A 13,113-nucleotide genomic window follows, 5' to 3' on the forward strand; every position below is an offset into this window, starting at 1 on the left:
CTCAGAAATAAGATAAATAAAACACGACTATCAAACTTAAAACACAACAATAACAAAACAACAATTAAACCAATGATCAAGGGGTATTGAAAGCTAGAGACTTTTATAGCACTTTTAAAAAGTACTTTCTCAAAGCGTTTCAGAACAAAAGCAAGCATGGTCGTAGCCAGGCTTTGAAAATTAGTGATGTACCGGAACACACAAATACAACTCTTTATATAGACTATAAACACTTTAAAAGAGACAGACATGTAGATGTTTGTGAAAGATATATTCTGTTTTGGAGGGATGGTCATTTTTAAATCATACCCTATTTATTGCATGAAAATTTGTTAAGACTGTGCTATATAGTTAGGGATGGATAATTTTATCAGTTATTTATTATTCATGCAACAATATATTAGTGTTAGGCCTATAGTTTTTATTAATAAACAATGCTACATAGCTGATAACTTCATCTAGTGCTCTTATGAATGTTTATAACATGATTTGTGAAAATTTAACTACTATACTGAATGACATAACATAGACTTCTTCATGGATAGTGTTTGCGTATTTCATTTCATTCCATTTCATTTCAGTATGTAACCTAGTTGTTCTACAGATCTGTGTACTAGTGTTAAATACTGTTTTTGACAGCGTTGATAATGTTCCTGGCAGATAATATCATGATATTTTTTGCATTTCCCTTACCGAATGTCGTATCCTGTAAGCAATAACCTGTCCATGGGCTTTTTTGATTGCTGTCAGTTTTGAGTGCGGGCAATGCTGTGTTGCCAGATATTGCTAATAAAAACAAAACATAAATAAAAAATAAACCGAAATTATTTCAAATCTTTTGCAAATCGGATAAGATAAAGATATCGCTGACCCTAAACTACAACTTCCTACTTTATTAACGTTCTGAAGTGTCAAATTAAGTGAAAAAGACCAGTCTACAAACGTTTATGGAAACACTTTAGAATACTGTTCCATCATTAATGAATAACTACATGAGAACACATGAGTAACACAATATTAGCACTTTATTAACTACTAGTAACTAACAAGAAACTCTGATTAATGAATTAGTATGTAATAGTGCTTAGTCAAATGTGGTAGTTCACTATTAGCTAATCAGTAACTATTATTTTTTCATACCTCCCTAAGAACTACTGTATGCAGGTTCATAATTAATATGAATAATACATAATAATTCTAAAGTAAAGGTCATGGTAACCCACTAGTAATGACTCAAGTATTACCAAATTCTTCAGAAGGAATTACTAATTATTTGGATCAGTATTCAAAAGTGAAGATCATGATAACTCCCTAGTAATGACTGAAATCATTGTAAGCTTTTGAGAGTTTTGTAAAGTATTGGATAGTAATTACTCAGGTGTTACTACATCCTTCTAAAGGAATTTTTAAAAATTTGGATCAGTATTCTAAAGTGAAGATCATGATAACTCCCTAGTAATGACTGATGTTATTGTAAACCTTTGAGGTTTTTGTAAGGTTTTGGTTAGTAATTAATTTTGCTAGATTTGGTAACACTTAAATCATTACTAGTGGGTTACCGCAATCTTCACTTTAGAATACTGATCCAAATAATTAGTAATTTCTTCAGAAGGATGTAGTAACACACGAGTCATTACAATCCAAAACCTTACATGTATCTCAAAAGCTCACAATGACGTCAGTCAATATTAGGAAGTTATGATGATTTTCACTTTAGAATACTGATCCAAGTAATTAGTAGTTCATTTAGAAGGATTTGGTTATTCATGAGTCATTACTAGTGGGTTACCATGATCTTCATTTTAGAATGAATATGCATAATTCACATTAATTATGAACCTGTATACAGTAGTTCTTAGTAGTTCTCCAGGATATATATAAAATAATAGTACTTATTGATTAGCTAATAGTGAACTACCAGTTTCAACTGAGCGCTATTACTTACTAAATCATTAATCAGAGTTTCTTGTTATGTAATGGTAGTTACTACAATGTTAATAGTCCATTAGTCACTTGTTGCTGTGTAGTTATTCATTAACGAAGGAACAGTATTCTAAAGTGTTACCACATTTATAAAAGCTGGATCTGGCTACACGGAGGCTGCGCCCGCGTCCTCACTCACAACTCCCTCAAAGAGACTCGTTTACTTCGTCAGCATCTCGCAACGATAATTTTCATACCACGAACACTAATATTCTTGCAAAATGTCTAAACTAAATAATATATGTCATGCAGACATTCATATGAGGAGCTTAACAGCAAATTAGTCATTCAGAGAACAAATTTTATTTTTGAACATGAAACATTTACCGAGGTCCGGACCTCAGCTACGGACCTGAAAGCAAGCACAAGAATGTAAAACAATCTAAAACAACTAGGACTAAAAATGCAGAATGATTAAATACCAAAATGTAACAGATAATCAAGTAAAACCAAATTTACAACTACCTAACAAATGTGCTTCTAATGTCAGCCAAAGAACTCTGAGCACAGGATAATTTTTTTTTTTTTAAACACAAAATACTCTGAGAGGACCGCAAGTTGTGCATAAGGAGTGTGAAGTTCAGCCAAATACTTTGGAGCCAGATAATGCAAAACCTAATACGTTAGCATAAGGATTTTGAAATATACAGTACCTGACAGGGAGCCAGTGCAAAGACTTCAAAATAGGGGTTGTATGGTCACCAACCTTGGCCACAGATAGGATTCTAGCAGCCAAATTTTGCAGATATCGTAGTTTGTTGAGGGAAGATTTACAAACACCAACAAAGAGAGCATTGCAGTAGTCAATATGTGAGAAAACAAGAGTTAATCAGCTTTTCATGAGCATAAAGGATAGCATGGGCCGTAAACGTGCAATATTTCTAAGACGAAAGAATGAGATCTTAACAGTGTTCTGCACAAAAGACTCAAATTACAGGTTGTCATCAATGAGATTAAAGATTTTTATATTTTTATATGTATATATACAGTATTTTTTTTTTGTTTGTTTGTTTGTTTACTTTGTAACTCCAAGGCAACACCATGAACTAAAAAAGCTACAGAGCCAGTATTACGAAGTTGGTCTTAATCTCAGAAATTCAGTCAGAAAGATGAGAAACGTCCTTATATTGACCTGATTTTAAAGGAATATATATCCAAAAAAAAATTGACTAGGCTAACTAATTTTAAACATGTCTCATCTTAAGCTTGGTCATAATGTACTTAAATACAACTTTTGTTTATCCACCGAGCTACTGATGACTAGTAATGTGCACTTATATATTAGCTGATTCTCATCTCATTGTTATTCCAGAGCCGACTATCATCACTTCTAAAGCCACCCAGCTGGATGTTACAGTGGGAGAGAGTGTTGTTATTCCATGCCAGGTGTCTCGTGACCCTTCCCTGGATGTGAGATTCACATGGTTTTTCAATGAGCAGCTGATCAATTTTGGAAGCCATGGGGGATATTTTGAAAAAGTTGGTGGGGTACGTTCTTTTAGCATTGCTTTCTGATTTTCATGTTTGTTGATTTGTTGACACCAGAAAATCGGAATCTAACAGACTATAAGACTACATAAATCTTGCATGAATCTGTAAATATCATTTTATTTTTTGCTCACAGACATCTGCTGGTGACATTATGATTCGTAACATTCAGCTAAGGCATGCAGGAAGATACACATGTGCCGTACAGACTAAAGTGGACAGTGCGTCTATAGCGACAGATGTTGTGGTACGAGGTAATGTTTTTCCAAACAAGATTTCAAAGACAAAACCCCACTAAGATTAAACTTAAAAGTAAAAACCACTAGGTTAAAACCTACCAAAATTTAAAATATATGTAAGAATATGTGTAAGTTCTATAATCATTTCTCTACAGGTCCCCCTGACCCACCGCTGAATATTAAAGTTGATGAAGTGACAGAGACAATGTCCTTTGTGTCCTGGAGTCCAGGCCCTGATAACCACAGTCCTGTCTTTGCTTACAACATTCAGATCCGAAGCCCTTTCTCTCTCGGATGGCAGGCAGCCAAAACAGGTGTGCAGGAATTAACAGTTTGGATTTTTTCTGACAACAATGTATACACATATTTTCTGCTAATTTATTTTGTACTTTCTGTACAACCTTGAGATGAGCATTAATCACAGCAATATTTCCACACTGTATGATTATAGAATCATTGTTTTCAGATTTACCCAGATGTAATATTTTCGGACTGTTAATTGCATGTTAATTGAAAATAAATGAAAATGTATTATTTATGCTAAATTTAGTTTGTTTATATTAAATGCAGCTAGCTGAACCTTTTGACCCATTTAAGTAGGACTCGAGGACATCTTTGTCATTTCATAATGGTGTTGTCTTTAAAACATGGCTAATCATTAAAATAATGAAGCTGTAAATGAGTGAATTTAAAATATATTTATTTAAAATATAATAAATTATAATTATTATATACTTTGCACATGCTTTAGGATATTAGTCACCATATCAAATAAGTGTTATATTTAATCACAACAAAAGATTAATGGTTTAAATTAACTTTAAAACTTTTAATTTGACATTATTACTAAGTACACTTAAATAGTCATGAAAGTGTACTCTCTTTAAGTACACTTAAGTGGTCTTTTATCTCATTAATATTATATTATCTGCAAATACAGTTACATATACATTTAACCCTCTGATGCTCTTCGTTCACTTTTGACCGACTTTTGAATTGAATTTTTTAAAAATCGCAGCTTCATCAAAATAGTACGAAACTTGGTGACTTTTATAGCGTTTGGAATATGTGAACACAAAAAAAATTGAGGGCATGATTTGAGCAGGCTAAGTGGTCATAAAAATAGTCACACTTCACAAGTGTGACTTCCAAATGAGGAGCACCAGAGAAGCCTAGAAGTTCAAAAGTGCAAATTCAACATGATTAAGTGCAGTTCTTTTTCACAAGGGTACAAGCAGGTAAAAACAAAAACAGCTGGTTCCTTTTAATGCCAAACACTTTGTCACTTCCTGTCCATGTGTATGTTTCTTGGCCATAAGAAGCTGCATATTGGACCAGACCTTGTGTCTCCAGTCTCTAGCTTGTTTTCCAAGTGATTATTTTATTATCTTCAATATATTGAAATATCTCTTCTTTTCTCAGTGCCAGAGTCTCTGGGAGGGCAGCAGCTGACAGCCCGTGTGGTGGAGTTGAGTCCATGGGTTGAATATGAGTTCAGAGTGCTGGCCACTAACTCCATAGGCACCGGGGAACCCAGCAAACCCTCACAAAAAATCAGAACCAAGGACACATGTATGTATATAGTTTTATGTTACTTTGATCCCCCCACCCCAAACCACCACCAAAAAGTTTGGTGGTGACTTATTGTGTCACCTCAAGGCCAAGTGAAATTGAAAAGCAAACTGGTGTGATCAGGCCAAAACAAAGTTTGTTTAGAGTTCATTTCAGGAGTTCAAAACAGCTTATCAAAGAAAACTTCACTCTGGCTGGAAAAAAAAATACCTTCAAACTACCAATGATCTGTAATGATTATATAATCGGGTAGATGTGGCTGTGTGGCTCCACATTCTTTTAAGTGAAATTCTTCTTTGGTTCATTTCTTCTGTTCAGTCTATCAACACACTGGAAAGCTGCTTTATAGTAGAAATTGAAGTTGTAGTTCTAGTTGATGGCAACACTGACAGTTTTTTCATGTTTAATACTTTAATGCTGTTTGCTTTAACGCAATCTGTTGTATAAAGTGCTTAATTCTGTTTGATTTAAAGAGGTCATGAACTGCCTTTGTTTTTTTTATTTTGTTCTGTTTTCTGAGGCTTTCTTTAATCCTCATTATCAAGATTTTTATATAAAAAAAACATCATAATTTAGAAGTAATTCATCAGAACGCTCTGTTTGAATAGGTGTGGAGGATTGTAGACTCAGAAGTAAACGCCCACTGCTATGATTGGCTAATGTTGTGTATGTTTGACAGCATACATTCCTCATAGATGGACGCTGCTGTGATTCAGGTCAAAATTGCATGAATAACATATCAAGCAATCTGTAACATGAAACAAAGCAATGGTGACCATGTAATAAAAACAGTTACTTACACTTGTGTGTTGCGACATTACTGTCGAATCCAGTATAGTAGGCAATATAGTAGTTTAGTTTCAATCTTTCTGAAAATCCTTCATCGAATTGTGCCTTGTTTGTAAACAAATCCCACACAAAAAAAGTGTGAAGTGAACAAAAAAGTTCTTACTGATGAGGTCTGGATCTTCATTAAAAATAAATTTCATCCACTCTTTGCTAACGCTGGGATCAGAAGGAAGCAACCTGGTCTCATGGCATAAACGTACCTGGGTGCACTTTTTAGCGAGACCGTTTTTACGTAGCATACTGCAAGTTTCGCCGCAGTTTCATAGAGAAATGTCCACTGAGTGGCGCTAAAACACGGGTTCAATACGTAAACCCTGGCACATTTTTATTACGTTGATATAGGTACGTATTGCTGTGTTTTCATTACGTTGATATAGGTACGTATTGCGGCGGTTCAGAATTCAAATACCCGGGGACCTTCGCTAAAAATGTAATGCTCTGTCGTGTTGGAAATATGCCCCACACCAAACCCAACCTTAAACCTACCCGATAGTGTTGACAAATGCAAAACTGATATAAAAACGCATTTGTTGATGCAACCATGCTATTTGAACTTCCTTATATGCAGATTTGAACTGTTTTGTCGAACCGTAGTTACACGGGGTTCGAACTGGAGCTCCTCAGTTCTCAAGTATGTCTCCGTACTCCGTGAGCTACCAAACAAACCTACCATCTATGAAAACCCATAGATATGAAGCTGGATATGTGTGATGCTAACGCTCAAAAGCATCAGTTTTCAAATCTCCCAACATATTTATATTGTTTTGAAGTCATAACATGATATTTTTCAAGTAATTGCGCGAAAATCACGCTTTATTAATCGAAACTCTGTAAATTTGTGTGAAAAGGAATAAAAGGCATCAGAGTTTTACTGCCTCTAGTGTTCATTTCTTTTGGAAACTGCAGTGATATGTACTTATTGGTACGTATTTCGCGTCTCGCTAAAAAGTGCACCCAAGTACGTTTATGCCATGAGACCAGGTAGGAAGGAAGGCAATGCAAAGACTGTTTTTCCACAGCTTGGCACTGCACAGTGTCTTGTTGTCTTCAGAGCCATTTTTATCGTTTGGTTTCTGCGTAGACCTGCGCGTTTGCCTCTGGTAAACACTACATGCACGAATCAGTGGGAGGGGCTAAACAGGCAATGATGTCGAAGCAGGCGTTGATCATCTTCTGCGGAGGCGGTGTTTAACCACACTATTACATCATACAGTAGAACATTCCAAAAGATGTCGTTTTGGCAGACTGCCTTATAAGCTGTTTTTAGACTAACGTCAAAGTTTTGAGTTCTAAAACTATAAATATGTTTTTATAGTACAATGACCTCTTACATGTCAATAGATCAAGGGAATTTTTGTTTCTCAGTTCATCACCCCTTTAATGCAATCTATTTTATAAAGTGTTTTTTCTGTGTTTATTTTGTTATTGAAATGAGAGTGTGCAGCTCATATTTACGTATTCATCTAAATCATGTTCAATAACAGTATACCACTGCGAAGGTGTTTCCAACTTCTTTTTTTTAGGTGAAGAGCAAAAAATAACTTTACCGATAGTATATTGGAAACTTCATAAGTTTTGGGAAGGCCAGCAGAAATTGTTAAAATAAAACAAGGCACTTCTTCAAGATTTGATAAAACTGACATATAATTCTCTTCCAACTATACTGTATATTAAACCTTTTCGCTCAGAACCAAGAAGCAGCCAGGAAGCTGTCTCTGTGGCATCATGCTAAACAGATGGAGGAGAAAAATGCCCTGTCTGCACTTCTGGCTTTTCTCATCTTGTAAAACTGGCTGAAAAAGTCTTCTTGTTTTAATGCCGCAGTGCCAAGGACGACCCCAGCCAGAGTCAGTGGAGGAGGTGGCAGTCGCTCAGAGCTTGTCATCACTTGGGAGGTAACAAAGCAAGCTCTCGCTTGCACGTTTAAGTGCACAAAGGTAGCTGTCAATAGTGGACCGTCCACTGGCCTGCATCAAAAACAGGCCCATCATGCTGTCAGATTTAAACAGCTCTTGTTTAAAAAAGGCAGATACTCTTCAGTGAGGCAGACAAAATGTTTATGGATTTTAGCAATTACATTTCAGAATGTGAAAAGCGAAAAATATGTTCAAGGACCGTGAAAAGGATTTTCCATAGTCTGTTTTTACTGAGACAAAGCCTCTTATATAACATTGCTCTGATATAATGATACATCTTTCACTTGCTTATTTTTGTCTGTGGGTACTTCTGTGGCTTTCCAGCCAGTCCCAGAAGAGTTGCAGTGTGGTCCAGGGTTCGGCTATGTGGTTGCTTTTCGCCCTCTTGGTGGTCAAAGCTGGATGCAGGCAGCCGTGACATCTCCCGATGCGTCCCGATACATCTTCAAAAACGAGAGCATCCCTCCATTCTCTCCATTTCATGTGAAAGTGGGAGTTTACAACAACAAAGGAGAAGGTCCTTTTGGACCTGTGACCACTATATACTCAGCAGAAGAGGGTAAGCCCAATTTACCAACCTTAATTTAATACGGAAAGACAACTGTAAGCCAATTGCAAATTCAGTTCATCAGAAAGTATAAACACTATGCCTCTGTGGTGCAACGGAAATGTTACTCTTAGGCCGCATTTACACTGCGTGGTTCAAGTGACCCAATTCCGATTTTTTACTCCCATGTGGCACAGATCGGATATGGCCCACGACCGTGTAAGCAGGAAAAAATCACATGGATTCCGATATTCTCCGATCGGTTTCAGGCCTCATTCATATGTGGAAATAAATCAGATTTGAATCGGATCCGTGCACTTGCGCCTGCTGTGTAAGCGGTCAGATCGGATATTCCCCTGTAAATGCGACTCCTACGTCATTGAAAAGTGAGGTTTTTGAAACATTTCGCGGTACAGACATACCTGTAAAAAATGAAACATCTCGGTTGAGTAGCAGAGTATTAATTTCATTCGTTTGTGTTAAATAAAAGGCGATTTGACGCTGAAATGTGTTGCTTTTGAAATCGCGCTGAGTGGTCGTTCCTGCTGTTGTCAGTGACGGCGGCTCGTGCTCAGACGAGCGCTTCAGTCCTGTTCGTTTCATTGAAACCACGAAATAAAATGCACACAAACATGTCCCTGCCTTTGATATACAATCACTGATGAACGCATTTAGTTTTAATTACTAAAAAAACACAGACGATGTGACATGCTTAATATCTACCACCTGAGTATTACTCCACTCGCAAGCTTTCAGCGGAGCTGCGTTCATCACTGTCCTGAAGAATTTGTACTAGGATATATAATTATTTTGATGTATAGATGTAACTATTGCATTAAAAACGTTTCTATATGAATTCCATGTCAATAAATTAAACAATGTACCATTCAAATTGATTTGTGATGTCATATATGCTATTTTTGGCTTGTTTCACCAAGTGCAGTGTAAAAGGCACACATCGGATACGGGTCACTTTTAAAAGAAATGTAAGCACGCCGTCCAAAAAATCGGATATAGTCACAAAATCGGAATTGGTCATCAAGACCTGCAGTGTAAATGCAGCCTTAGTTTGAGTGGCCCAACATGGCACCATAGAACGCGGACGAATAGGAGGCTGTGAGCGATAGACTTAAAGTCTTTACAATGGCACGCATTGTTTAAAGGTCCTAGATCACAACTTCCAAAACTGTTTTATGGCATTTTTGTCTATTGAAAGTCTTCTGGAAAGATGAACTAATTGGTACAGTATGTTGTTAAACAGTAGACTCCACTGAATACACTGTACATCTATCCCTTACAGCCTCATTTTCATTCCTGTCAAAAATTAATTTTTGGAGGTCTAGCACTACCCCAAGGTCTACTGGCTCAATCAGTGTTGTTTGTTTGTTCATACAATGGAAGATTGTCCCAGTGGAGCAGAAATTACCTTTAAGAATGAACAGGTATATGAAATGCTTAAAACATTATGTGGCTGCAGTGTTGCAGTGTTTGATTAAGGAAAATTAAAAGTGCTAAACATTTGCTAGTGCACCAGTGCTCTAATGATCAGCCTAAACATGCCGAGACATTACAGTAATGATTATTCTGAACATAGAGCCAAGTCGCGCCCCCAGTCGCGTTCGTGCCAAGAGCCTGTCAGCCTCAGAAGTGGAGGTCAGCTGGAAGCCTTTACCATGGAGCACCAGTAGGACACGCATAATGGGCTATGAGGTGAGGACAACACAACTAAAGCAAGCTAATGAATCTGACTGGGTTTGTTCTACATATTAGTCGTGTTATTACACTCCCTGTGCTGTTATAACAATTCTCGCATCCAGTATTGTTAATGTTCTTAATGCAGTAACTACCAATAAACAAAGCTATGAAAATTAAGTCATATATTGGGGAAAATGTCAGATATTTTGTTTGCAGTAGGGGTATTTTTGCTTTATTAGAAACAGAATATCAGTAAGCAAGACTGACTTGAATATATCACATGACGGCCCACATGAGCACAACAGCTCCAATAAATTTTCATCAATGATTGACACTGTGTTGCTGATTATGACTGCTAGTTGAATGTGAATTTCAGCTGAGGTACTGGAATACAGAGGACAGACCGGACACAGCCAGTGTGATGAGGACTGTGGGAAACAGGACGTCTGCTGCCATTCGTGGACTGGACCCCAGCAGTACATACTACATCAAACTCAAAGCCTATAACAGTGCTGGTGTTGGACCCGATAGTGCTGTGGTGAATGTCACCACTAAGAGACCCCGTAAGTGTGACATGGACCCTGGCTATTGTGTTGTCTATAAACATTTCAAATTAGCCTATATTCACATATAAGCATTGATCAATGCACATACAGTACATGGAGTTCATCAAATATCGTAAATATTTTCTCAAACATGATCGTTTGTTGCACAAGAACCAATGAGCTGTGTTCTCATTTGCAAGAACCAATGAACTCCACAGTTGAGCTTCCGTTTGACATTTAATGAGATCTACGTACTGTGTGTGTACTGCTGCAGTTTCAAACTTAACATGCTTAACTCTACAGCAGTTTTAAACTGCTCTGAAGTGTGATGTTCAGCTCTTTGAATGTATTTCTCCAGCACCGAGTCAGTCTCCAGTGAAAGTCACGTGGAATACTACAGACTCTAAACTCATCCTCAAGTGGGATCATGTCAAGTCTCTGGAGAATGAGTCTGAAGTTATGGGCTATAAGGTATGAACATACAAAAATCACTGCCTCAGCCTCTATATCTGTTTATACCACACCGAGGTTGAATGCTTGCTTCGGATCATATTGCAGTTCTATATATACAGTGGGGAAAAAAGTTATTTGATCCCCTGCTGATTTTGTACGTTTGCCCACTGACAAAGAAATGATCGGTCTATAATTTAATGGTAGGTTTATTTTAACAGTGAGAGACAGAATAACAAACTAAAAAATCCAGAAAAACGCATTTCAAAAAAGTTATAAATTGATTTGCATTTTAATGAGTGAAATAAGTATTTCTGTTACGGGCCTGACGAGACGTGAGACGTGCGGATCCATATGCAAGCTTTTAATGAGCAGAGACGTGGTCATAACAGGCAGGGTCGAACAGTGACAAACAGGTATAACATGGGCGAGACAAAGAGTAAACAAAGACGAGCGTGGGTCGACGATCGGTGAACAGTATCCGAAGGGGCGAGACAGGAGAGGTAATCCAAAACGCAAGCGATAGTCCAGGCAGGGGAAAACACAATCCGAAAAAGGCAAGACTAGGGAAACTAACAAGGCTCTGTAGGGCAGCGATAATGCATACAATACTCGGCAGAGAGGGAGAGAAAGTCCAAGGCTTATAAAGAGTGTCTGATTAGATACAGCTGTGTGCGTGTGATCAGGTGAGTGTGTGATCAGTGAGATGGCTGATGGGAAATGCAGTCCATTGTGATGTGTGGTGTGAAAGTCAATATGATGGCAGGGCGACCTCTTGTGGCAGTCGGACAGAAGAGCAGCCCAGGACTCGTAACAATTTGACCCCTTCCCAAAACATGACTTTGTACTTGGTGGCAAAACCCTTGTTGGTAATCACAGAGGTCAGACGTTTCTTGTAGTTGGCCACCAGGTTTGCACACATCTCAGTCGGGATTTTGTCTAGGGATGCAACGATACCATTTTTTCAGATCCGATCATGTTCTTGTTTTTCTTGAGTTTTCATTGTGTTTTATATTTTTTTTATTTTTAATATTTTTGCATTTCTTTTATTGTGAAAATGTAATTTTTGTGTTTGTCATGTATGCATTGTTGTGATTTGGCTGCTACCTTGGCCAGGTCTCTCTTGTAAAAGAGATTTTGAATCTCAATGGGACCTCCTGGTTAAATAAAGGTATAAAATAAAAAATAAAAATTATTGTGCTATTATACATTAGATTATTAATAGCTTTTCTTTTTCTGTCCTATCATAGGACAGAACAAGAAACGCTATAAATAATCTTTCATTGTGCAAAAGTATTATAATACGACAAGCTCTAATACAGAGCGGCACAAAGCACTTATGCGCATCCCGTGCGCAGAATGATGCTCTTGAAGCAACGGAGTCACAGCGCGCAGCTCCGCATAGAGAAGTTTAAAGCACAAAGGAAAGAGATATTGATGCGTAGTTTATTAAAACTGTGTGATAGTTTATTGAGCCTTTTATTTTAACAGTTTTAAATTTCAGTTACTGTTCGCAGTAATTTAACAACTTAAATATTCATCTGTACCTCACATTAAACTATGGAACGGCTTCAGAACACTTGGACTTTGACTTTATGGTGCTTTATAATGTTTTTGTGCTTCCGTGGGGCTTAACAATAACACAGAATAGTATACGCACAATATCAGATTTGGATTGGTCTTGCCTGACCGATACCCGATCCGGCAGAAAATGACCGTATCGGAGCCGATACCGATACTAATTATCGGATCGATGCATCCCTAATTTTGTCCCTCTCCTCTTTGCATCCTCTCCCGCGTTCTTCCGGGAGAAATGCCCATATAAGGAG

The 13,113-nt window shown here is 37.4% G+C and overlaps 1 protein-coding gene across 6 annotated transcripts in view; it reads left to right on the forward strand.

Moving 5' to 3' along the window:
• cntn3a.1 (contactin 3a, tandem duplicate 1) overlaps nucleotides 1–13,113 on the forward strand; it is an 83,083-nt gene that overhangs the window by 65,893 nt on the left and 4,077 nt on the right. For all 6 annotated transcript variants that reach the window (XM_058764231.1, XM_058764230.1, XM_058764229.1 and 3 more), the window contains exons 13-21: nucleotides 3,296–3,471; nucleotides 3,608–3,725; nucleotides 3,866–4,024; nucleotides 5,133–5,282; nucleotides 7,956–8,026; nucleotides 8,372–8,606; nucleotides 10,189–10,304; nucleotides 10,666–10,852; nucleotides 11,193–11,305. In XM_058764231.1, the coding sequence (XP_058620214.1) occupies nucleotides 3,296–3,471; nucleotides 3,608–3,725; nucleotides 3,866–4,024; nucleotides 5,133–5,282; nucleotides 7,956–8,026; nucleotides 8,372–8,606; nucleotides 10,189–10,304; nucleotides 10,666–10,852; nucleotides 11,193–11,305 (1,325 nt within the window). The remainder of the gene's footprint in view (nucleotides 1–3,295; nucleotides 3,472–3,607; nucleotides 3,726–3,865; nucleotides 4,025–5,132; nucleotides 5,283–7,955; nucleotides 8,027–8,371; nucleotides 8,607–10,188; nucleotides 10,305–10,665; nucleotides 10,853–11,192; nucleotides 11,306–13,113) is intronic.

The sequence above is a fragment of the Onychostoma macrolepis genome, chromosome 23, assembly GCF_012432095.1.
Source record: "Onychostoma macrolepis isolate SWU-2019 chromosome 23, ASM1243209v1, whole genome shotgun sequence".
In the NCBI taxonomy this organism is placed as follows: domain Eukaryota; kingdom Metazoa; phylum Chordata; class Actinopteri; order Cypriniformes; family Cyprinidae; genus Onychostoma; species Onychostoma macrolepis.